The sequence below is a fragment of the Balaenoptera physalus genome, assembly GCF_965194825.1.
Source record: "Balaenoptera physalus genome assembly, chromosome: 17".
Taxonomy (NCBI): Eukaryota; Metazoa; Chordata; class Mammalia; order Artiodactyla; family Balaenopteridae; genus Balaenoptera; species Balaenoptera physalus.
The window spans coordinates 43,511,280-43,535,302 of NC_138895.1; the positions used below are offsets into that span (position 1 = coordinate 43,511,280).

The following is a 24,023-nucleotide window of genomic DNA, read 5'->3' on the forward strand; positions in this document are numbered from 1 at the left end:
AAACCTGGCTATGAGATAATTATTGAAGCTGGGCGATGGGTATATGAGGATTTAGAGTACACTATTCTCTTTTATCTGTTTGAAATTGGTGGTGTGCTGGTTATTGGCTCTCTGGGGTGGAAAATGCCCTGATTTTCTGCATTTACCAATTTCCATGGTGTAAATACTCCTACCGTGGCCAGTTTAAGTTATCAACATGTCACTGAAGGCAGAGTTGGGAACAGATATGCAAAAATGGCTCCCAAGCAGTAGAAGCCAGCTTTCTGTAATAAACTTTTTAAAGTGAAAAAATATATTAAACCAAAGATTATGGAGTAAAATTAACTATTCATATCAATCCATTAATTTTACAATCAAAATACAAAGCCTGTGTTTACTATTGTGATAGCCTCTTATCTACCACCACCATCCCAGCCTAGATTGAGAAGCAGTTCAATATTAAGTGATAACTGCACTTTAAGCTTCATCTTAGCTTTTATTGATATATATTTAAGAAGCATTTTTAAGTCTTCCCATATACTCAAATAAATCATCTATATAATCTCTGAGCAGTTAAAAATATCATTTCTTCCTATTGTCATTTTCCTAGCTGCTTGTAAGCTTACTAGTTTCAAGAGCCATACTGATGTGCTTTTTTGAACCAAATTTACCATTTTATTCATTCCACTAGCAAGAACGACATTCAACATAATTAAAAACACACAGAAACTTCGGTTGGTTTTTCTTAGACTTCTTTAAAACACTAAAGATTAATCCAAAATACTTATAGCACTAACTAACTGGCTAAATACTGACACAGTATTCTACTTCTGCCATACCCTATTATTAAATGACTAAACTACTGATACAAATTCAAACTTTATTCTTATTTGCTCACTGTGGGAAATATCTAAATCACAGAATTGAGGAAAATTAACTTTGTTTTATGTAAACTATAAAAGGCCAACCAAAGTCAAATCATGTTTCATAAGATGAACAATTTTAAATTAGAAGCCAATACATAATATTTGTCTCCCAGAGAAACCCTGGATATATGTTTTAGTTACTTTGTCTTTTATTAACAATGTTTGGGCATACTAATTTTATATTTTCTTAATGCTATTTTTAAAGCAACAATGGAGGTAAGAAAATATCCTTTACTCTTGAAAATATTTTTAGCATGGTCTTTCTTACTAAAATTAAAAACAGCATTTAACAAAGTTAGCAGGCAAAAGTATTAAGAGCATGAACTGGAGTGTGTAGTCTGTCTGGGTTGAAACTGGCTCCCTGATTTACTAGCTATGACTTTAGGCAAGTAACTTAAACTCTCTGAATTTCATTATCTCATTTGTGAGATAGAGCTAAATACTCTTAAGCTTCTTAGGGAATAATTAAGATTGACATTATGCATGTAAAGTACTTATACTGCCTAGCACACAGTAAGTGCCCAATGTTAGCATTAACATTATGATGGTATAGAAAATCAAATCCAGTATTTGCAAAATGTCTACACTAAATGTCAAATATCAAAAAAGTCAAAATTCAATCTCACAAAAGTCTTGTTATATTTAGTCATTGAGTCTTTGGATAAAAAGTTTTGAAATTAAGAAATGAGAACCTAATTTTAAAAATACAAGTTATATGAATCATCAGTAAATTCTTCCTAGAAACACAAACTATGTCCATTTATCAGATTCTTCCCAGCATAAGTCTGAAAGTCCCCTGTACCTATAATTACTTTTTATTTTTTTGTCTTTAAGTATTTTGAGTAAATCTTATCAGTTTGGTTGGTGAGATGTTGGAAGAAACCACAGAACTATACACAGCACTAATACACTATTATTACAGAATGTTTGGTCTCTCCTGTCATAAATATTACCTTATACAGCTGTTGGAAACCTTCACAAAAGAAGCTATAATTCTTTTTTCTCTTTATACAAATACAAGTTAATTGGTCTATTCAGTTGCAATTTTTTTATTTTTATAAAATTTTGCAAGTTATGAGCATCGAAGTTTTAAGAATTTCCTAAGCTTTTTACATAAGTAAACTTCAAGTTCACAGTCTGTCAATTTTGAACTATTTATGATTAAGGGGAGGCTTAACACAGTAATATCTCAGACAAGGAAGAGGGCATTAATTCTGCAGGCAGTTAGCAATGAAAATGCTAACCCTGAACAATCAGTCACTGACCATTTCCTTATACAGTTTGAGTAAAAAGATGTAGACTACAGAATGGAAACAAAAGTGAATATAAAACTTATCTTCCCCAAATACAGTTCTACTATACAAGTCTTGACGTTTACCCATGACATCAACAAAAATTAATGCACTGAGGGAATTAGTTCTCTCCCCCACTGGTCAAAAAAAACAAAAACAAAAAGGCATATATATTTTTAAGTTAGAAAAAGTGAATGACAATTTGCAAGCAAAAGAAAACCAGATTCACATTCTACTATTTACATTTGTTCTATTCACAGGTCAAAATTAAAATGTTTCTTTTCATTAGTTAAAAATAAACTTAAAAAAATGCATTTTACTGCATCAATACTGTGGGGAGGTAATTCTGAATTTAGAAATGCTCTCTAGAGCAAAATTAACTTAACTTTGCGGGGGCCAACTGGCCTATCATTCAGATCTTTAATAGCAGCCATAGCTTCATTGTAGTTTATCATGGCAACAATGGCTTCCCCTGTAGGTAATCCTTGCTCGTTATACTGTATTGAAACTGAATCAGGTATGATTCTGTAACCATGGAAAAAGTCTAGAATTTCATTAACATTAGCTTTAAATGGAAGATTCATTATCTTAATGGGTGTTACTCTACCTGAATTACAATTTAATTTTGGATCAGGCATAAATCTCCCCTCAGGAAAACTTCCCATATTACGCTTTCCAAAATCAAACTTGCCACCTTCTGGGCGACCAAAATTCACAAAAGGGCGATGACTTCTAAAATCATCAGGGGGGCTCCTAAACTCCTCACCAGGAAGTCTAAAACTGTCAGTAAGTCTAGGGTCCTCCTCCGGAGCTTCCCTGAGGTCTTCCTCCGGGAGCCGCCTGAAGTCCTCATCAGAAGGGCTTCTAAAATCTTCCTCCTGGGGACTCCTGAAGTCCTCATCAGGAGGGTGCCTAAAGTCTTCATCTGGAGGGCCCCTGAAATCTTCATCCAGTGGGTGCCTAAAATCTTCCTCTCGGGGGCGCCTAAAATGCTCCTGGGATGGCCGCCTGAAATGTTCCTGAGGCGGCCGTCTGAAATGCTCCTGGGGCGGCCGTCTGAAATGCTCCTGGGGCGGCCGCCGGAAATGCTCCTGAGGCGGCCGCCGGAAGTACTCCGCAGGTGGCCGCCGGAAGTGCTCTGGGGGCGGCCGCCGGAAGTGTTCCGCAGGTGGCCGCCGGAAGTCCTTCTCAGGAGAACGCCGGAAATCCTCCTCAGGAGACCGCCTGAAGTCCTCCTCGTGGGGCCGCCTGAAGTCCTCCTCAGGAGGTCGCCGGAAGTCTTCCTCTGGAAGTCGCCTGAAATCCTCCTCAGGGGGCCGCCGGAAGTCTTCCTCAGGTGGTCGCCTCCATTCCCCCGGGGGAAGCCGTCTGAAGTCCTCCTCAGGAGGCCGTCTCCAATCCTCCTCAGGTGGCCTCCTGAAGTCTCCCTGGGGGGGCCGCCTCCAGTCCTCCTCAGGGGGTCTCCTGAAGTCTTCCTTGGGAGGCCGCCTGAAATCCTCCTCAGGTGGCCGCCTCCAGTCCTCCTCGCGAGAGCGCCTGAAATCCTCCTCCGGAGAGTGTCTGAAGTCCTCTTCCCAAGGGCGCCTGAAGTCCTCCTCAGGAGGCCGCCTGAAGTGTTCCTCCCGAAGGCGCCTGAAGTCTTCAGGGGAGTGCCTGAAATCCTCTGGGGAATGCCTAAAGTCTTCTGGAGGGCGCCTTTCAGGAGGTCGGAAATCCCCCTGGGGATGCTTGAAATTGTCCAGTTGCCTCAAGTCCTCTTGCTGATGCCTAAAGTTTTCAGAAGGGCCAACCGAGTATAATGGTAGATCATTTGAGTCAAATGAATGGGAATGATCATCTCTATCACATGACTGTGAATGGTCATGCATCCTCTCACTGGACACTGAAGAAAAATTTACACCAAACTCCCGCATTTGTACCTCAGATATGAGCCTTAACAATACCTCTGTCCCCAAGAATCTTCGTCGGTTTAAACGTTCAGCTTTCACAGCCTGTTCTTCTGATGTGAATTTCACCAATGCTTCTCCTAGACCAACTCCTTTGTCATCATAAAGCAAGTAAATGTCAGCCTCAGCAAGAGAAAAGTCTGCAAAGAACTTCTGCACTTCAACTTTTGTAACATCAAATGGAAAATTTCTTATATATATGCACAGTTTCTGGCCAGAATAGCCTTCTTGAGAGTATTTTTGTGAAACGTGTCCAAGCCTCTCTTTCTCTGTTGACGCTGGTCTTTTCTTTTCATAACATTCAATGAACTTCAGCATCTGTTTTCTAGAAACTGGATCAATATGAACTGGACGATACTGTAAAACAGTCTTATGTAAACCCAGAGCAGTGTTGTAGTCTTTCAGAGTCTTGAACATCACAAAGGCATATCTTGTTCTTCTTTCATCCTTATATAAAAATCTAATCTGTTCATTAGTCAGATCAGTATCTCTAAAGAAATTTCTTAAATCTCTTTTGTTAATACTTAGGGACAGGTTTTTTAAGTGAACATAAAATCCAAGAGGAGAACGAGAACGTGTTCTTCTGGGAGATTTTGAATGAGATCGTTTCCAAAAATGTCTATCATTAATTCCTCTTGGTGGAGAATGTTCTTCAGTCCTCATAGAAATGTCACCCTCCTTAACTGCATTACCTCCAAACTCAATCCACTGTTGTTCCGAGCCTTGCATTACTTCAATAAATCTTGAGCCCATAAAACTTCTATGACATTTAAGACCTCCTGAAGCATCGATACATGAAGCAAATTTTACTATGGCATCACCATTATTTCGGCCATCATGATGCTTTAAGAAAATTACTCCATCCACACACAAACCAGAGAAAAAGACACGTACATCATCTTCATTTACTAAGTAAGGCAAGCCTCGCAGAAACAAGTAAGGATTCTCTGCCTTCAATGGCCGTGTCTTTCTTGGCCTTAAATCACCTTGTCCTGTACCATTAGTATGAAACCCAGCATCTTGATTAATCGGAGAGCCATATCCAGAATTACTTGCTTCTTCTTTAATAGCCTCAACAAAATTAGATAAGCTGCCAACCCCTGGTGCCCCAGATCCTGGTCTCTCTCTTCCCATGCGATCAGTTCTTTTCATTTCTATAGTCTTCTGCATTTCTGCCTTACTACTAAGAAAAAGCTCTACAGATGAATCCTTGATAAACCCTCCTGAACGACTTATGGCACGTCTTGCATCTTCATCTGTTGCAAAAATAATAAAAGCCTCCCCAACTTCCCCTCCAATTATATGCACTCCTCCATCAGGAATAGTCAATCCCGTGAAGAAGTGACGAATATCCACAGGCCCCGCAATAAAAGGAAGCCCCAGTAAACGGATGACTACAGCCATGCTGAGCTCAAACCACAGCAATAATGACCTGCAGACAGAAAGGTACACATAATAGCAAGTCTTATTTTTGAAGTACCTTATCCCAAACTAAGCTTAATAGTTACTTGGTTCCTACCTTCTTCAGCATTTATAAATGAAAATAAGACATGAGTTCACAAAGATATTGACTGTGTCTAATTCTTAAAAAAAAAAAAGGAATAAACTTTCTCCCAACTAAACATACAATAAACCAGATACTTTGAAGAAACATTTCCTATCACTTATCCTATACAGTATGAGCATCAAAAATATCACATCTTCTTTGTAAGTCTGCCAAGTGCTACTTCACAACAAGACCAAACTATTTTCAGACATATCTTCTACTGAAACATGGGAGAGAGCTTTGGTGATTAAAGAATTTTACCAACCACAACGAATTTTACATACTTGGAAAAGACATCTATGGTCAGTATATAATTGCTGCTCATGATAATAAACTGCTTACCACTAGTGCATCACTGACCAGACATAAAGTACAGAAGCCATATGTACCTAATGCACTATTCTACTTTGCATTTTTTTTTTTGTCAAGCTTCTGTGAAATGCCTTAAGCTCTGGATATCTTACCTTTTTTTATTTCTTGGAGACCTGTTAATTCTGTAAAAGCAACTTAACTGTGGAAAGAAAATGAAATATAATTAATCCTTGGACCCTGCAATTGATCTTAAACAACGCCAGATTAGGATATTCACTTCAGAATTACCTATTAAAAGTGAAGCAATATAAGGAAGCACAACTAAGGGCATTACAAAATGGTTATCTTTGTTCCGAGGGGAAATTAATCATCCTTCAGCAAAAAGAAGGTACAGATTCCAAGTAGACATCGGCAAATTATTTAGAAACAAAAAACCTGAAAATTTAACAATCGGTCCTTGATTGGAAGTGACACAAGGAAAGGTGATGGACATGTTATATATTTTGATTGCAGTGTTGGTTATATGGTTGTATAAATTTATCAAGGCTAAATGAATTCTATCCTTAAGGTCTGTGCATTTCACTGTATATGAATTTTATATCCACTTTAAAAAAAAAACAAAACTGTTCTACAAGTAAAATGACAATTTAACACCCAAAATTCCTAAAACACCTTCTATTCACTTCCACCCATGAAAAGACCAACATCTAATTCATTATGTCCAACTCCCCTGCAAATCTCCTCCCTTTCAAAACATAAGACCAAATCAAATTAATAAATGATACAATGAACACTAATGTTTCAAATTCAAAAACCAATTTTTAAAGCAATAAATCTAAAACCAATGGCTACCATTTGGACACAATTTTACGTTCTACATATACACCTCACATTTCTAAACATGGAACCAAATTTCCTGATTCCACTATAATTAAGACAAATAATAAAATATCCCTAAAATCTAAAGTCTCAATTACTACTACTCTTATACTCAACTATTGCTACTCCTTATCTTAAACTCCTAAAAAATTACTATTAAAATTCATCTTAAGCCAGAAAGAAAATGTTCAGATAAACATAGAATCTTATTATGCTAATAAGTTTATTCCATTTCAAACAACTATCCTGCATTCTATCGAGGAAACCCAAATGACAATGTAGAAAGGTAAAAATATAGTAAGAATATATTAATTTGGAATGTTTGGGGATATCAGTATTAACAACTGAAAAATCTCAATTTAATATTGCTTAAAGAAATTACATCTAATACTTTCAGAGGTACCCAAAGTAGTCTTAACCAAGTAAGTTTTTAACACCTACTAAATTAATGATTATAAGTTTATGTTTTTAGTGTGCAAATAAAGGTTGTTTTAATTCAGTACTTACACCTAAGTACCACTCATCCACAAAAGTGGTGTCTGAAAACATGTTCTTTGAGGTCTGCAAGGCTTATTTTCCTTTGAAAAATGTCCATAGATTACTTTTTAAACTACAAGCTAAACTAACAAGGATAGCAAGAAATTAACTGGCACATTTTACACATCTGAATTATCAATGCCAAACTGATATTAAAAATATTAATGAGTTTTACTATAAAATATATGCATGGTATGTGGGGGGAAGGGCAGAGGACATATGGGAAATCTTTGTACCTTCCACTAAATATTACTGTGAAACTAAAAAACCGTTCTAAAAAATAGTCTATTAGAAAATATCTGCACTGTCTCCCCAACCCCACCCCCACCTCCCCCGCCAAAAAATGTGTATAAGCTTAGTTTCTTCAACAAACCAACATCCACACCAATTTAACAAAAACTACAAATGGCTTCTGGAATAGTTGTCCACATTACTGTTCCAAGACTCCTTCCTATGCAAAATGACTTAGCTCCTTTTTTGCTTTTAAAATATTTTAGAAAGCAGTGTAATAAACATCATTTTGTCCCTACTAAACTTTTTTAAAAATTCAAAAGGGAACAGAAATATATCTACAGAAAAAGCTGAGAACATTTCACGGAATAATGCCAAATACAAAAAATGTCTTATAAATTATCCTCCCTAATTTGTAAACAATATTCTAAGTAGTTCCACAAGTACAAATTCGTGAATTGCAATTCAAGTAGAATATATAAAATGTTTCTTCTAATTTGCCACAAATGTAACTATTGCTTAAACTTTTCTGCCCTTGAGATACAAAGGTAATGTATCATTTATCCCTCTAAAAAACACATCTAGGAGACCACCTATAAGAAACCAGCTCTGAAAATGAGCATCTTTCCTGTGGTTCCCATGTTATTTCCTTAAGCAAATTCCCCAGAAATTCTATTCTTAGAACATTACACAAAAAAGTAAAACACAAAAATACCCTAAAATACTCTACACTTAAAATTTTTCTACTTATGAACGCAACAAAAGTATTTTTGTGGCTGTGTTGGTTTAAAGACAGTGATCTGTTAGAACTTCTAACCTATGAAAAGAAGGAAGTGGGTCCTTAAGAGCTCATTTAAGGGCAAGTCGCTGAAATTAACAAGCTCATTTTAAATAATTTTGCTAATTTTATCCAACGATTCATCCCACTTAATCATCATTATCACAAAAAAACCCCACGATATGTGCATCTTCTCATCAAGACTGAAAGGGAAAAGGGAGGAAGGCTAAATTTAAATGGTATTATTTCAGATCCATTTATTTTAACTAGAGAATAGCAAGTCATTTTCCAGACATGGTGAGAGAGAGAACACTGCCACTATTTCTTAAAACCTAAAGTTACGATGAAGCACATTTGAAGCACAAACGCAAGAGTTTCCCCTGCAGAAAATAATCTACCCCAGTCCACAATGATTCTTTATGACGATCTGCCTTTTATCCTTTTAAAATGTAGATGGTTAAAATAAAACACTAAAGGCATGACGACACAGAGCCAAGTCCCCAGTAGGAACCGTAAATGAAGATGAATCCACACGGCACAGGAATTCCCATAACATCCATCATCCTCAAACGGATCATCCGAAGGCATTGCTTCTATAGCCCAAAGCCTTTGTCCATACTCCCAGGGGTCAGAGCTTCCTTCTTTCGCACCAGGCCAAAGTTGCTACGTGGTATCCGATGCTGTAGCCAGACCTTCAGCCAAAAATCAGCCTTCATATTAACCTGGACCGCCCAACCTCCGTGCCTTTCCGTTACACCGTCCCAGGGGCAAACATTCCGCCCTAACTCGCCAAAGCGTGAACTGTCCCCAAATCTAACTGAAACACTTTAGCTCCCCTCAAGCCTAATGAGCCGGGCCTTCATCGCTTTTCTGCTACCGCTGACTACGATGACATAGCAAAGAAAAAAAATACCTATGCAATCCTTCGATATCTTCACTCTCAAGCAGACTGGCAAGTGCACACACACCACCACATGGATGGGGCAGTCGGTATTTAGCAAGGAAAGAGGGTGCCCTAACGACAGAAGCTACGCTAGTTCCTGGCGCGGCCCCGCCTTTCCCTGTGCTTCCGTCCCGGCCGCCAACCCCTCCCAGCCCCCGGCGCCCCAGGGGTAACTGCTTCGCTCTTGGCAATAAACACACACCGCTGCTGCCGAGTCGGAACCACAAGGCTGGGGGCGGGGTGCACTCCTCGTCGCAGCAGCCTCCCCCAAACAGGCAGACCCCTCAGTGAGCCTAGAAAAAGATGGCGCCCACTCTCCCCTCTGGTCCGGACAAACGGACGTACAGTTTGTCTGCCCATGCGCTCTCCAGGCGTAACCCACCACCCCAGCGCCCCGGCCACGTTTGCGCACGCGCCCAGACGCTCACCTACTTCCCGTCGTCCAGGGAAGGGAGGTGGCGCCCACAAGCGCGCTCGCTCGCCCTGAAGTTGTTGAGCTCCTGCGCATGCTCAGATTCCAACCAAGCGGGGAACCTCAACAAGGGGTAGGAGAGAGCTTCTGAGACAAAGTTCGGGGTTAACCCGTTGCTGCGGTGAGAGACTTCAGTAAATAACAGCCGAAATACACTGGACAAACGGTCGTGATTCCCAGGAGTTAAGAAAAGAGACGCAAAAGCGGAGAAAATTTTGCGATTTCTTCATCTTTTCAGCGCTGCAGTTATGTGTTCTAAGCATCTAACGAAAGCCTCTTTGTAAATACTTTTAGAAGACCAGAAAAATGTTAGTGTTGCAGCCTTAGATGTTCCAGGTACAGTGCCAACACCCAAGGGGCTTAATAAGTGCATGCATATTCAACTTTAGAGACATTTATGAAGTCTGTAAATGTCTTTATACAGTTCTTCCTACTTTTGGGTTTTTTGAAACAGAACACATAAGCCAATTTTGAAAATTGGGAAGCGAAAAGCAGTTACAGGCACGTTCTGTGGTGCCTGCTTTGTAAGAACTGGTGAACAACCTTGTGTTTTATTTTATTATTTGCAAGTAACAAAGCAGCCCACCACGTTTTATAATTACAGGATACATTTATGGGTGGATTCAAAGCTTACTAAGAAACTATTACTTTAAAACATTGTTCCATATGAGAGAAAAAAATGAGTTTTCAATATCTCTCTCACTGCAAAATACCCATTCTCTTTGAGAAAGAAGAGGTAGTTTAACAAGTGAATAAAAGGTGGTTCTCTGAGTGAGCCACCATTTACTCACTTGGGCAAATTACTTAGCCTCTCTATGCCTCAGTTTCCTCATCTGTAAAATGGGGATAATATTAGTACCTGCCTCTTAAGGTTGCCAGAAACGTTGAATGAGCAAATATATGTTAATATCTGAGACTACATAAGTATTAGTGACTTGTTTCAAATGTCAAGGTGATCCCATAGACAAGCAGAAATTGTCACCTCAGGGAGCTAGGCTCAATGACTAGGCAGCATTTACCTTGATTATTTCCAAAACTCCAGGGTTTGGTCCTAGCCTAGCAAGCTCAAGAACCTGAACTTAAAAACTAACATCTATTGAGAGTTTATTATGTGCCAGCCCCTGTGTATTATCTCATTTTATTCTTACAACTACTTTTAGAGGTAGGTACTATTATTTTTCCTATTTTACAAATAAGAGAAACTGAGGTATAAAGCCATTGCATAGCTTGCCCAAGGTTACAGAGATAGGATTAACCAGGAATTGAACCCTAGTGGTTTGCTTCCAGAGAACACTGCTCTGAATTATACAGGGAGAGTATGCTGTCTTCTGAGGCAGACTCCCTTTAAACAAGCACACAGAAACAATGCTCCAAAATGTCAATATTGTCAATATTAATTCACAAGAAGAAACAATAGTAAAGTGAAACTGAGGTCAACTCAGGCTGACCAGCACCTTACTGGCTGTAAACACTCTCTATATGAAGTCAAATGATGAGAGGGTTGTTTGCTAAGCGTGAAAATAGAACATGAGTTATCTAATGTCAAAAGCTGTTTTTCAGTTAAGGGTACCTAAGAAACCCATCTAACCCATCTTAACAAAAATACAGCTGTCATGTAATGAGCACTTACCATAAGGCTCATCTGAACAAGTGTGCTTAGATCAGCCTCCTTCCCTTGGAGAGGCTTAGACAGATATTGCCAGCTGCCCTTGTTTTTCAAAGATGACCATCCCCCTTCTATTCACATAGATTTTCTCCAAACAGAACAATATAGTGAATGGCTGTTTTTTTCTAGTCTGCCTTCTGCCTTTCTCTGATGAGTACACCATTACAATCAAAAGAAGAAAATTCCAGTCAAGGTAATTGAGTTTACCTATATGGTATTCTGGTTATTAAACAGTTTCTTGAGCCTTTAGTGTGTCAACATGAAAACGTAATCATTTTAGAAAACAGAAAGAAAGTTTCTGGATCAGCAAAACAGAAGACTATACCCTGAAACATGGTAACCACACCGAACCATGACCATTCTTTGGCTTTGCCTGGGCAATTAGTCAACTTTACTAAGCATGTTACCACAACTACAGCACTACTTACCCTCCTGCATGATTTTGGTATCAGACAGTTTTCAGCTGTCCTTCCTAGCTCTTCAACATCCACAAGAACAGCCTTTCATCACTTGGTCTCAGAGTTCCTCCATCTTCTAAACTACAAGGACCCTCTTGCAAACCCTGACTTCCATTCAATTCAACTGGTATTTATTGAGCATGGACTGTATGTCCAGAACCTTGCTAAGGCTCCTGAAAGACAAAGCTGAAAAAGTCACGGTCCTCTTTCCTCAAGAAGCTCATACTGTAGCAGAAGAGACAAGCCCACATGTGCAGCCAGTCATCACATACAGGAGGACATGTAGAGCACAGGGATTAAGACCGTGGGCTCTTGGATCAGCCAGATTCAAGTATAAATCCCAGCTCTTCCACTTCGTGACTATGGACAAATTCCTTATCCTTAAACTTCTCCATTTGTAGAGGAAGTTAACAGTACCCACCATGCAGGGCCATTATGAGGACTAAATGAAATAATGCTTGTAAAGCATTTAGAACAGTCCCTAACACACAGTAAACTCCATTACAGTTGTCCCTAGGTATCCTCAGGGGATTAGTTCCAGGACCCCTTCAGATACCAAAATACAGGGATATTCAAGTCCCTTATATAAAATGTCATAGTTTTTGCATATAACCTATGCTTCTGTATACTTTAAATCATCTCTAGATTACTTATAATACCTCGTACAGTATAAATGCTATGTAAATAGTTGCCAGTATGTGGCAAATTAAAGTTTTGCTTTTTGGAAATTTCTGGAATTTTTTCCCAAATATTTTCAAACTGCAGTTGGTTGAATCCACAAATGTGAAACCCATGGATATGAAGGGCCAACTGTATAACTTAGAAATCAAGAAGGTAGGCTTAGAAATCAAGAAGGTAGGCTCAGAAATCAGAATACCATAGTTCCAAGCCTAATTCTGCCACTTGCTAGCTGTATCATTTTAGTTGCTGAACTTCAGTTTCTTCACCCATCAAATGAAGATGACAATAGTAGAGTTGTTGTGTAGATAAAATGGTCTTATATATATAAACATTAAAGACCCATAGTAAAGCACCAGGAAAAGCATATAACATGAAAATCCTACATGTCTCTCTGGTGGCCTATATGCTCCTTTCCAGTTTGTCCCCTGCAGTGGCTCTCAGGGGCTCATCTACAAAACCTCCAGGAATCACTGGAGCACTGTATGGATACTACTAATGAAATAAAGGAAGTTGCTCAGTTGTGTGTAACAGAAGTCAGATCCGAAAGACTTAACAGAATCAACAAATGAATGATGTGTGGTCAATTAGGATTGAACAGGACCCCAGCATTCTAACTTGGATAACTTCTTGCCTGATGTAAATGAGAGTCTTGTCTCCATGGTTGAAATATGGAGGAGACTGAGATCCTGAATATTCTATGGATGCTATAGTTAACAAAAAGGAGGCATGCAGGAAGGGTACTGGATAACATCTCTGGGTTTCAGTGATGAAGCTCTGACCCCCAAATCTCACTGTAGAACCTATTTCTAGTGAACAGGCAGGACCATGTGTGAAACAGGATGTCTCCTTCTGCTTAGGCTTCCTTTCCCTGTGTTCCGTCCAGTCCCAGGAACATAAAACAAAAGGAAGAAGCAAGAGGAAGACCTAAGAATCTACAGAGAAATTCTGAAGAGAGAACAAACGGAGAAAATGAAAAAAAAAAAAAAGAGAGAATCCAGAAGACCTTGCATTGGAAAAGGCAGTCTCATGGAGCCCCCACTCAGCTGCATAAGAATGGACCTTGGGTCTGGAACACTTCCTTACCAAGGGTTAAGGAGCCCACACAGACTGTGCCTGGTTTATTACCTTGTGTGGGAATATGTTTCCTTGTTTCAATCTCAATGAGTACTCTTTTGTCTCTGCTTAAAGCATGTGCATCATATGGTACCTGACCAACCCCAATGTTATGACTGTCCTCTAAGGGGAGGGAACAGGATTCCTTTCACTGCAGCATGAATGGGTGCAGCGCCTAGGCTAATTACCCTGTGTCAGCAGCAGGGAGAGACCAGCTAGCTATGGGGTGCCGATGCCCACTATTGAAGCTGAGCTTGCTGTGCCTCTTCTCTATGTAAGTAAAGTGCTGTCCCATCCAGCGCTTGACTGCACTGTGTTTTTTTTTTTTTTTTTGAAACTCCAATCAATACCAAGATGCAATGGGCAGAAGTGTTTGGAGTTTTCCCCAGGATCGATAATTGGTGCATTGTACTCTGATTGACACCATGCCATGTGGACACCAAAACATTCTGTCCATAAGGACTATGTCCAGAGGCCTCGTGGTCTAGGTCTAACCCACATTGGTCCTCTGCTCCCTTCCCAGGGATGAAATGAGGGAAGAGAGCATTGAGCTCCCCTTAGAGTTTGGAAGATGACAATAAACTAGAGAATGAGGGAATGAAGCAAGTTTTGATCTTTTCCTTTTCAACAAATGTGTATTAAATGCTTATAATGTATTACACACAACTCCAGGAGACAATGGTGAACAAAAATGGACATGGTATTTACTCTCGTGAAGACTACAGTTCAGGAGAAGAGAGAAAACTAGTGAAAGAATTATTCAACTAAATGTAAATTTACGACAGGGATAAGAGCTGTAAAAGGGAAATACATGTTCCTCTGAGAGTATTTCATAGGAGGGCCTGGCCTTCTCATGGAAGTCAGGAAGAGAAGTGACAGATGAGCTGGAAGGAAAGGAAGAATTAACAAGGTAAAGGGAAATTACTGGGAAGGGAAAGGGAGGAGAGGTGGTGCAGGTAGAGAAGTGCACAGGCTCAGTGGCAATCAGAGAACTGAAAGAAGACCAGTGTGGGCAGAGTGCACAGGACAATGAAAGGCTGCAGGAAGAAGTCAGACCCTGCTGGGGGTTACGGTTCATGTTAAAGACTTTGAGCTTTCCAGTGGAAAACCAATGAACTATTTTCAGCAGAGAGGTGACATACTAGACTTGCATTTCAAAAGATTACTCCAGCTGAGGTCTGGAGAATGGATTAGACTGTGGCAAGAGTATGCACATGAAGACAGGTCAACAGGTTATTTTGACTTCCAGTTTAAGGTGACAATTTGAACTGTAGTTATTTTCACTCCTTTCAGAAATCCAAATAAAATATCAGAAAGGGAACTTTCAAAGGAGTTCTGACAAGAATGAAGATGATAGGGTAGGAGACAACAGCAATAAAACTTTGCAAGCAGCAATCAGATGGATAGGTGATCGTTTATTTTGTGACTCCAAGAGGATTCTGAATTGACAGTGGAAAAAGCTAAGAAGCAACCTGATATGCACCAAATAAGTCCTCAAAGGCTTAAGAGGCCTCAATATCTTCTGCTGGGGAAGGAAGTGAAAACAGAGTTGATTGAACATCAATTTATAAAGCACTGAAGACATGCACTTAAGGCTCTTTCCTTCCAGTACAAGAAACCTGTCTCTCCCCCACTATAGCAGAAGATTGAAGGTTTATTCTCTGGAGAGAGTACGACTTAGGGACAATGGGTACAGATGAGATCAGAGGCTCTATATAGAAAAGAAGGGCATCATGTGAATGATGAAATTGAATGACGAAACTCACACTCTCTTTCCCCACTAAAACTGGTAACCAAGCTTAAATCTTCAGGGAGAAGATTATTTCTGGGGAATTCGATCAGCACAACAGGGGGGAAACTACTAAGTAAGTGTGGGGGAAGACTAAAGACATTTTCAGATATGCAAGGTCTCTAAAATTTCCGTCTTATGAACCCTCTCAGGAAGCTGTTGAAGTATGTGCTCTGCCCAAAGAAAGAAGTAAACCAGGAAATAAGAGGATATACAATCCACTAAGCCTGAGATCTCTCTTTTCCTCTTCCAGCTTAACAGAGTGCATATTCTCTTCAATCTTGGTTTACTCCCTTGAGGAGAGATCATATAATATACTGGTTAAGAACATGGATGCCTGAGGCAACAAAAACAAAAATAAACCAGTGGGACTACATCAAACTAAAGAGTCTTCTGCACAGCAAAGGAAACTATCAATAAAATAAAATGGCAACCTACCAAATAGGAGAAAATATTTGCAAATCATATATCTAATAAGAGTAACTATCTGAAATATATAAATCACTCATACAATTCAGTAGCAAAACCCCCCAAAAATCCAATTTTAAAAGGGGCATAAGATCTGAATAGACATTTATCCAAAGAAGACATACAGATGGCCAACAGGCATGTGAAATGGAGCTCAACATCACTAACCACTCAGGAAATCCAAATCAAAACCACAATGGAATAACACCTCACACCTGTTAGAATGGTTATTATCAAAAAGACAAGAAATAAGTATTGGCCAGCATATAGAGAAAAGGGAACCCTTGTGCACTCCTGGTGGAAATGTAAATTGGTGAGCCATTATGGAAAACAGTATGAAGGTTCCTAAAAAATTAAAAATAGAACTATCATATGATCTAGCAATTCCACTTCTGGGTTTTATCTGAAGAAAATGAAAATACTAACTCAAAAAGATATATGCACCCCCATGTTCACTGTAGCATTATTTATAATAGCCAAGATATGAAAACAACCTAAGCATCCATCAATGGATGAATGGATAAAGAAGTTGCAAGAGACATACACACACACACACACACACACACACACACACACACACACACAGTGGAATATTATTCAGCCACAAAAAAGAATGAAATCTTGCCATTTGCAATAACATGGATGGAACTTGAGGGCGTTATAGTAAGTGATAAGTCAGACAGAGAAAGACAAATACCATATGATCATATGATCTCACTTATGTGTGGAATCTTTAAAAACAAAAAAAGCCAAACTCATAGATACAGAGAACAGATTGGTGGTTGCCAGAGGCAGGGGGTGAGCAAAATGGGTGGAGGGTGTCAAAAGGTACAAACTTCCAGTTATAAAATAAATAAGTCATAGGGATGTAATGTACAGCATTGTGAATATAGTTAATAATACTGTATTGTATATTTGAAAGTTGCTAAGAGAGCAGATCTTAAAAGTTCTCATCACAAGAAAAAGGATTTTTAACTATGTGTGGTGACAGATGTTGACCAGACTTATTGTGGTGATCATTTGGCAATATATACAAATATTGAATCATTATGTTGTACACCTGAAACTAATGTTACATGTTGGTTGTGCCTCAATAAAAATAAATAGATAAAATAAAATATTTTCCTAAAAAAATAAGAAAAGAAAAAGAACATAGATGCCTGGATCCTAATACAAGTTCTTATTGGCTCTCTCTGTTCCTAAATTTCCTCATCTATAAATGGGGGATAACAGTATCTACTTCAAAGGGCTACTGTGAGGATTAAAACCACTTGGAGGAGAACCTGGCCCATAGTAAATGTGTTATATATATTGAAAGGAGAGTCATAGTTCTGAGGAAGAATTGAGGATTTTTTTTTAATGATAGCACATGATAACTAAAGAAGCAAAGAAGACACTTACTCAAATAAGAGAAAGATAAAAATTGTGGTACAGGACATGACTCAAATGTGAACAGCATTTAAGTGGTCATAGTAAAGTAAAAGTGATTACTACTCTAACTGAAAATTTAAAATAAATATATTAAAAAGATGGAGAGGTTCAGAAAATGTGATAAAAAGCAAATCTTCATCTTCCATAGCAGGCAGACAACTGATAATGCCTACAGCTGAAAAATTAAGTTTAAAACAGGCCATTGCAGTAATTAAGGGGGTGGGGGGGGAGGTTGTATTTAGGGTGTCAGTGATGGCAGAGATTAAGAAAAGAAAAAGAATTCAAGGGATATTTGGGCAATAAAGTCAAGAGATATTTAGAAGATCAAAATCAAGAAGTCTTGCTAATAGACTGAAATAGGAAGTTGAAGGGAAGGAAAACATCAAAAGTTACTCCTAGAGTTTTGGCCTTTATTACAGTTTGGATGATGTTGCCATTAACTGAGATAGAGGACACTAGAAGAGAGCAAGTTTGGGGGTGGGAGAAGGGATGGAGATCATGAGCTGTTGTTGGGCACCTGGATTTAAAGATACTCCATTCCACCCAAATGGAGTTTTTCAAGAAAACAGTGGAAATACTGATTCAGAGCTCAGAAAAATTATTTGGCCTGGATATACATATATATGTGAGTCATCTACAAAAAGTGGTCATTGAAGTCATGGACACGACTTTCCCTAGGAGGAAAACCAAAGAATGAGAAGAGTCAAAAGTCTAGGAGTGAGCCCTCGGGGATTCCACATTTAATAGCCAAGTAAAGGAGTCTGGGCCTACAAAGGGCGGAGAGCAGGAATAACTAGAAAGTTTATTCTAGGAATAACCTGGAGGAAAACCAGGAGACTGTTCCATCATGGAAGCCAAGTTCAGTTTGGAACATACTGAATACAATGCAGCAGTTGTTTATATCTAGTTGTTTATATCTAAGAATCTGGAGATTGGGAAAGAGTGCAAGACTCACCACACAAAAGGCCCCAAATGTAGGATTTTGACCTAATTCCCCTTTTGACCACAACCTTCATTTCTGCACTTTGAATTTAGCCTTCATGTTCTTTGTAGTATTTTAATTCATTAATCCCCTCATGGACTCACTTACCTTTCCCTTTTATTTGTTAATGCCCAGGAAAGCACATCCAGGGACTCAAGAGCACCAGTAAAGAATCAGGGTTAAAAAAACGTGGGCTCTGGTGTCAAATTGCCAGGGTTAGAATCATGATCTGAGTGTGACCCTAGGAAGTCATAGATGCTTTCTGAGCCTTGGTTTTCTCATCTGTAAAGTAAAGGTGATGATAATGGTCCCAATTTAGGATCAAATGAGATATTTCAGTGCCTGACACATTGAAAGCAAGGAATTAATACCAATTATTTCAATTATTATCCATGGTCTTAACTCCCACCAACATATTAGATAATTCCTGTAAGCTGAATTTCTACCTTTAAATGTTTTTCTTTATTCAATAAGAAGCCTTTATCTGCCGCAAGTATTTTCTATGTTCCTTTAATGTCACAGTCCACTCAGCCACCCAGATCAGAAAACCTGGGAATGATCCTTATTCCTGTTTACTTCCTCTATCCAAGTCATAAAATTCTCACAATTCTTCCTCCTAAACAGCTCTTTCATTTATCTTCTCCTGCCTCTCCCTTCTTCCCCTGCCCTATTTAGACCCTAGATTTCTGCTTTAGCTTCCCAAGTTGTCTCTACCTCTAGAGGTTTCCATATACCTCTTTTCTAGAATATTTTCTAAAATGCAAATCTGATCAACAATGGCAGGTAAATAACAGGCATTCAAGAACATTCATTTGTATTTCTTCCTACTTTTCCAGCCTCATCTCCTGCCACTGACCATACACACCCCACACCTCAGGGATACTGAGGTATGTGTCATTCACTGGTGTGCCTGCTCACTCATGCTTCTGGGTCTGTTCTGCTGGTCCCGCTACCTGTCCTGTCCTACAGTGTCTCCTCCTCTGTGACTTCTTCACTGATCTCCCTCCTACCCACCAAGGCAGGGGTAATCCCATCTTCAAGTTGCACAGTCTCAATTAGAGCAGTTATCTCAAAATATTTTAATGATTTGTTTCTATGTATTTCTTTCTATGACGCCCCTGAGAGAAAGCGCCAGGGATAGCTCTTGTCCCTAACAAGTGTCTACTCATAGAAGTGCTCAATAAATGTTTGAAAAATGATTGAACTCCCCACCAAAGATGAGATACCCTCTGACTTCCCATAGGGCTCTCTTTCCTGGCGATTATGCCTCTCTTAACTCAGTTTAGGGATTCAAAAACACAATAGTCTTTGGAACACTCAAGATGATTCCCATTTCCAGCTCCAAACTCTTCATCAAGCCCTAGACCTCCACATCCATTTCTGTTATACCTCTCTACCTGAGTAAGCAACTCGTTCAACATAACCAAACTATACTTGTCCTCTCCATAAACTGTTCACTTTGACCCTAGGACTTTCCTAGCCTATCCTCTAGATGCTCCCACTCCAACGTGATCTAGCCTTTTTGCAGGTAAGATCTAGACTTGCTGCCAATTTTCAACTCTAAATGATTTCCCTTCCAATTATCCACTCTACCTTTTCAAAATATTTCTTACTTTTACCTATGTTCTTTACTTAGAAAACTGACCTTGCTCAATTTCTCTGATCCCTAGCCCAAGATTTACTGATGGCTTCACTCATCTTTCTTTTTTCCTTCTAATCCTAGAATGACTTTCTTCCCCTTAGATGGTCCTCCTCCCACTCTTACTTTAAGTCCTTGACCCCTTCCCAGGAGCTCAAGAGAGAGTCAATTATTCCTCTCTCTATTTTAAATCTCTCTTCTACTACTCCTTTCCTTTACTCTCCACTTATAGACATAGTCTCCTTATCCTAAAGAAAAAATTAAAATTCTTTTAGCTCAGTTCCTTCTTTTGCCTTCCTTTCAATGCCAAAATAGTCTACATCTGGTGGTTGCTCTTTCTCAGTACTGTTCTATGACTTGCTTCTACCCCTATCACTGTAATAAAACTGCACTCTAAAAGATAACTAATGATCCCCCAATTTCCAAATCCAAAGACTTTTTCTCCATCCTCAGCCTCCTTGACTTTTTGTAGCATTTATATTGTTAGGACACACAGCATTGTGGTTAAGCAGCCCCAAGAGTTAAACTGCCATAATTTAAAGTTGCTTCTGTAAATTGCAAGCCTTGAATTTTGGTACATTTTAAAAATCTTCTGTCTCCATTTGTCATCTATAAAAAAAGAGATGATAATAGCAGTATAGGTTTCATAAGGTTGTTGAGTGGATGATAATTTTGGTAAGGCATGTTGCAGTGCCTATCTCATTCTAGGTGTTCAATAAGCATTTGTGATAGTGTTTGAACCCATTGTTTCACTTTTGGGGGGTAAAGTTCTTCCTAAGCTGACATTAAAACATGTTCTTCTTCTCATCTACTTCTATGTATAACTCTTTCACTTCTTTGCTGGGTGATATTGGGCATGTCTTTAAGCCTGATAAGTGGAGATTACTACCTATTCATAAAAAGATTGAAATGATACATGTAAGAAGTTTAAGTTTAGCACAATATCTGGCATACAGAAAACATTTGCTTTTCTGACTAAAGAGACAGAGGAAACATCTCTGGTTCAGTAACTTTCCTTCTTCCTGTCTTAAATCTGAATGTTGATATCTGGTGTAAGGCAATCACATTGCAGGTAGGAGCGAAAAGCCAAGAAAACAGCAGAGATGACTATCTGATATCATTGAATGAACACCAGCAGCCCCTACCTCCAGAATTCCCATGTTTGATTTTGTTTAAGCCACTGTGAACTGGCTTAAACTACCTGATCTTCTATTACTTGCAATGAAAATATTCCTAATGATACATCCCAATTTATGCTTAACAGGTTTAGCTAACAGTCTTTCTGTTATCCTTCTAGGCAGTTTATAAAGATGAACCGAGAGTATCTACAGTTATTTCCAACTTAACTACATCTATTTTGAATCCTTGTGCTACAAATAAACTATTTAGCTCTTTGGGGGAGTTTTTTAGTTGCAGTGCCCAAAGTTCTCAGACAACCACATAGTTCCACTGTCTGTGGTATAAAATGGCAGTATCATCTTGTTAACTAAAGACAATAGGTTTGTCCTACATATAGAATATGCCTTTTTTTTCTCTATCTATTCTGCAAAGAAGCCACTAAATAGATTGAGAAGATAACAATTGAGTAAAGCAACTCGTTCAACATAATGAGTATGAAAAGATAATAACAATTTTGGAGTTGGCCAGATGGAGACAGAGTCTAGTTTCACCACTTCCTAAAATGTAACTTTTTTGATCCTCAGTTTCTTTAGTTGTAAAAGTAGCCAAAAAAGGGGATAGCGTTCCTGAAAAGGGTTATTATGAAGAGTAAAGGTTAATGCTGTCAAGTGCCTAGCATAGTGCACAGTGTGGAATACTAAGAATCTGCTCTTTTATTGCTTCAATTATATAGTAGACAGTGAGTAAATTTTACTGCCCTGACCACTCCCACAGAGCATTAAGGAAGACTAGAGTTCACCCACAGGAAGCTTTTGCAGATTAATCTCAACTATTCTGACCATACTCTTTCTGAGCCCCCATTAACATCTATGGAGTCATATGTTTTTCAAAAATTATATTCAGATAAGTGATTTCTACTTCAAATTAGACACTCCAACAACATGGTAGTTACTCAAAAAACATTTTTTTAATGCCTCTTTAAGGAACAGTTTTCATAACATACACCTTCTGTGTCATAGATATTAGCGACAAAGTGAATGCTGGTCTTTTAGGGAAGGTCACATGACAAATACTAGGCCTAATGGTGGCTAATAGTTAAAGTTATCTAACTTCCTTAGATGCATTTTCCCACACGTATTGAGAACATTATACGTGTGTGTGTATTTTCCTTAATAGTGATAAATCATCATTTTTATTATGAAGTTTGTGGGTTTTTTGGGAAAGCCAAAAGTCATTTCAAGATACCACTGATGAATAAGGTGGCTTCAAAATATGCCAGATTTTATTGGGGGGGGAGAACAAAATACAACAACAAAAGCAGAAGTGAAATTTAAATATTAAGAAATAACTTTTTCTTTTATGACCCAGAAACTGGCTTTGAAGGTAATTCTAAAATGTTTCGGGGCTAACAGCTTCCAAGAGTGCCCATTTTGAAAGACAACAATCATGTATGTGTATATTTGATTTTAAAAAATAAGTTCCTTTTTTATTCACAACTGGACTAAAGATCTCATTTTATAATCATGATGTTTATGCTTAAAACACAGAACATGGAAACACAAAGAAAGGTCTGTCAGGAAAGATCTGTTTTTAGTGCTTGAGCCAATCTTCCAACATTGCATATTTCAGATCAGTGCTTTTCCTACTTTTTTGACCAATGTATTTTGACAAATACATTGTTGGAATGTCTCCTTTAACACGAAAATGACCTAGTCTGTGTAAATTTTGATGTAAATATCATGTAACAGTTTAGTGACGCAATACTTAATTTGTGTGATAAAAATCAGATATTTTCTTTGCTGTGGTTATCTATTTCGCGACCTCCTAAATTGATTTCACGTCCCGCTAATGGGTCGAGTAGCAGAGTTTGAAGCAAACGTTTTCAATAGCCGGTCCCACCTGCCAGGCTCCAGGGTTAGCTTGCCTCTAACTCATCCTTTCCCAGACCAGCCAGCTTCCCGAGGCTTTGGTAACCTAGCAACCAGGCAGCGCAGGCACACACTTCCGGACCGCAGTTGTCCAATCAGCTCTGCAGAGTTGTCGCGGAGGCTGATGGGGCGCCGGAGACTGCGCGGCCGCTAGTGTGTGCATCATGGTGACGGGCGGACGCGGGACTGTGGTGGCAATGGCGGCTTGGTCCACCTTAAACGCTGCGGGTGTGACTCTGTTCCTCTTGTTGGTCCTTCTTCGCGTCTCACAGGCTCAGACCTTCTTCTTCCCTTTCCGGCAGCCGGAGACGTGCGGCCACAACCAGTACTTCGATATCTCCGCGCTCTCCTGTGTCGCGTGTGGACCCAATCAGAGGCAGGATGCTCGAGGTGAGACGGTCCAGGATGGGCCCTAGCCAAAGTAACACCTCCGCCTTGATGCTGTCCCCAGACCCCTCGTCACTAAAACATCTTTTCGTCTGCGGAAGGAATGTTTCAGAAAGGTTAACTGCCAACGCCTGAGAGGAGGGTTTCCTTGGAGGATTGAAGCTTGCACACAACGAGTGAGGTTGGGGAAACCCCGAGTCCGCTACCTCATAGGCTGTCGTAATTAATTTCTCGGCTCCAGTCCCCCACTCCTCATCCGGGGGGTCTTTAGGGAGGCACCTGGAAAGCTGACTACCGAAGGAAGAAAAATAGAGAAGTAATCTGAGGTGCAGAGGAGCAGGTGACAGAACAGGTTAGGGAGGGAATGCAAATTAGCGCTTGTAAACTTTGATAGTTTTTGATATTTTCAAATCCCAGAATTTAGAGCTGGAAGGGACCTTAACCGTAATCAGGTCCAGTCTTCTCGTTTTACAGATAAGGAAATGGAAGCCCAGATGAGGTCGTAATGTCTTCTTTGTCTT

At 39.2% G+C, this 24,023-nt stretch overlaps 2 protein-coding genes across 6 annotated transcripts in view; one reads left to right on the forward strand and one right to left on the reverse strand.

The window, feature by feature from the left end:
* Window positions 1-1,938: 1,938 nt before the first annotated feature.
* Window positions 1,939-9,655, reverse strand: RBM12B (RNA binding motif protein 12B). 2 transcript variants are annotated; one of them, XM_082434176.1, is made up of 3 exons: window positions 9,572-9,655; window positions 6,154-6,200; window positions 1,939-5,575 (listed from the first exon to the last, which is right to left on the reverse strand). In XM_082434176.1, exon 3 carries the CDS (start codon window positions 5,545-5,547, stop codon window positions 2,563-2,565), a length of 2,985 nt encoding a protein of 994 aa, XP_082290302.1. In that variant the 5' UTR covers window positions 5,548-5,575; window positions 6,154-6,200; window positions 9,572-9,655; the 3' UTR covers window positions 1,939-2,562. The 2 variants fall into 2 exon arrangements, with proteins under 2 accessions (XP_082290302.1, XP_082290303.1); XM_082434177.1 differs by lacking the exon at window positions 9,572-9,655 and adding an exon at window positions 9,340-9,457.
* A 3,158-nt stretch (window positions 9,656-12,813) lies between these two features.
* Window positions 12,814-24,023, forward strand: part of TMEM67 (transmembrane protein 67) — a 59,045-nt gene continuing 47,835 nt past the window's right edge. For all 4 annotated transcript variants that reach the window (XR_014255836.1, XM_082434174.1, XM_082434173.1 and 1 more), the window contains exon 1: window positions 12,814-23,505. Coding sequence is in view for 3 of the 4 variants with exons in the window: in XM_082434174.1 (XP_082290300.1) it covers window positions 23,280-23,505 (226 nt within the window). In the remaining variant the exon portion in view is untranslated. The remainder of the gene's footprint in view (window positions 23,506-24,023) is intronic.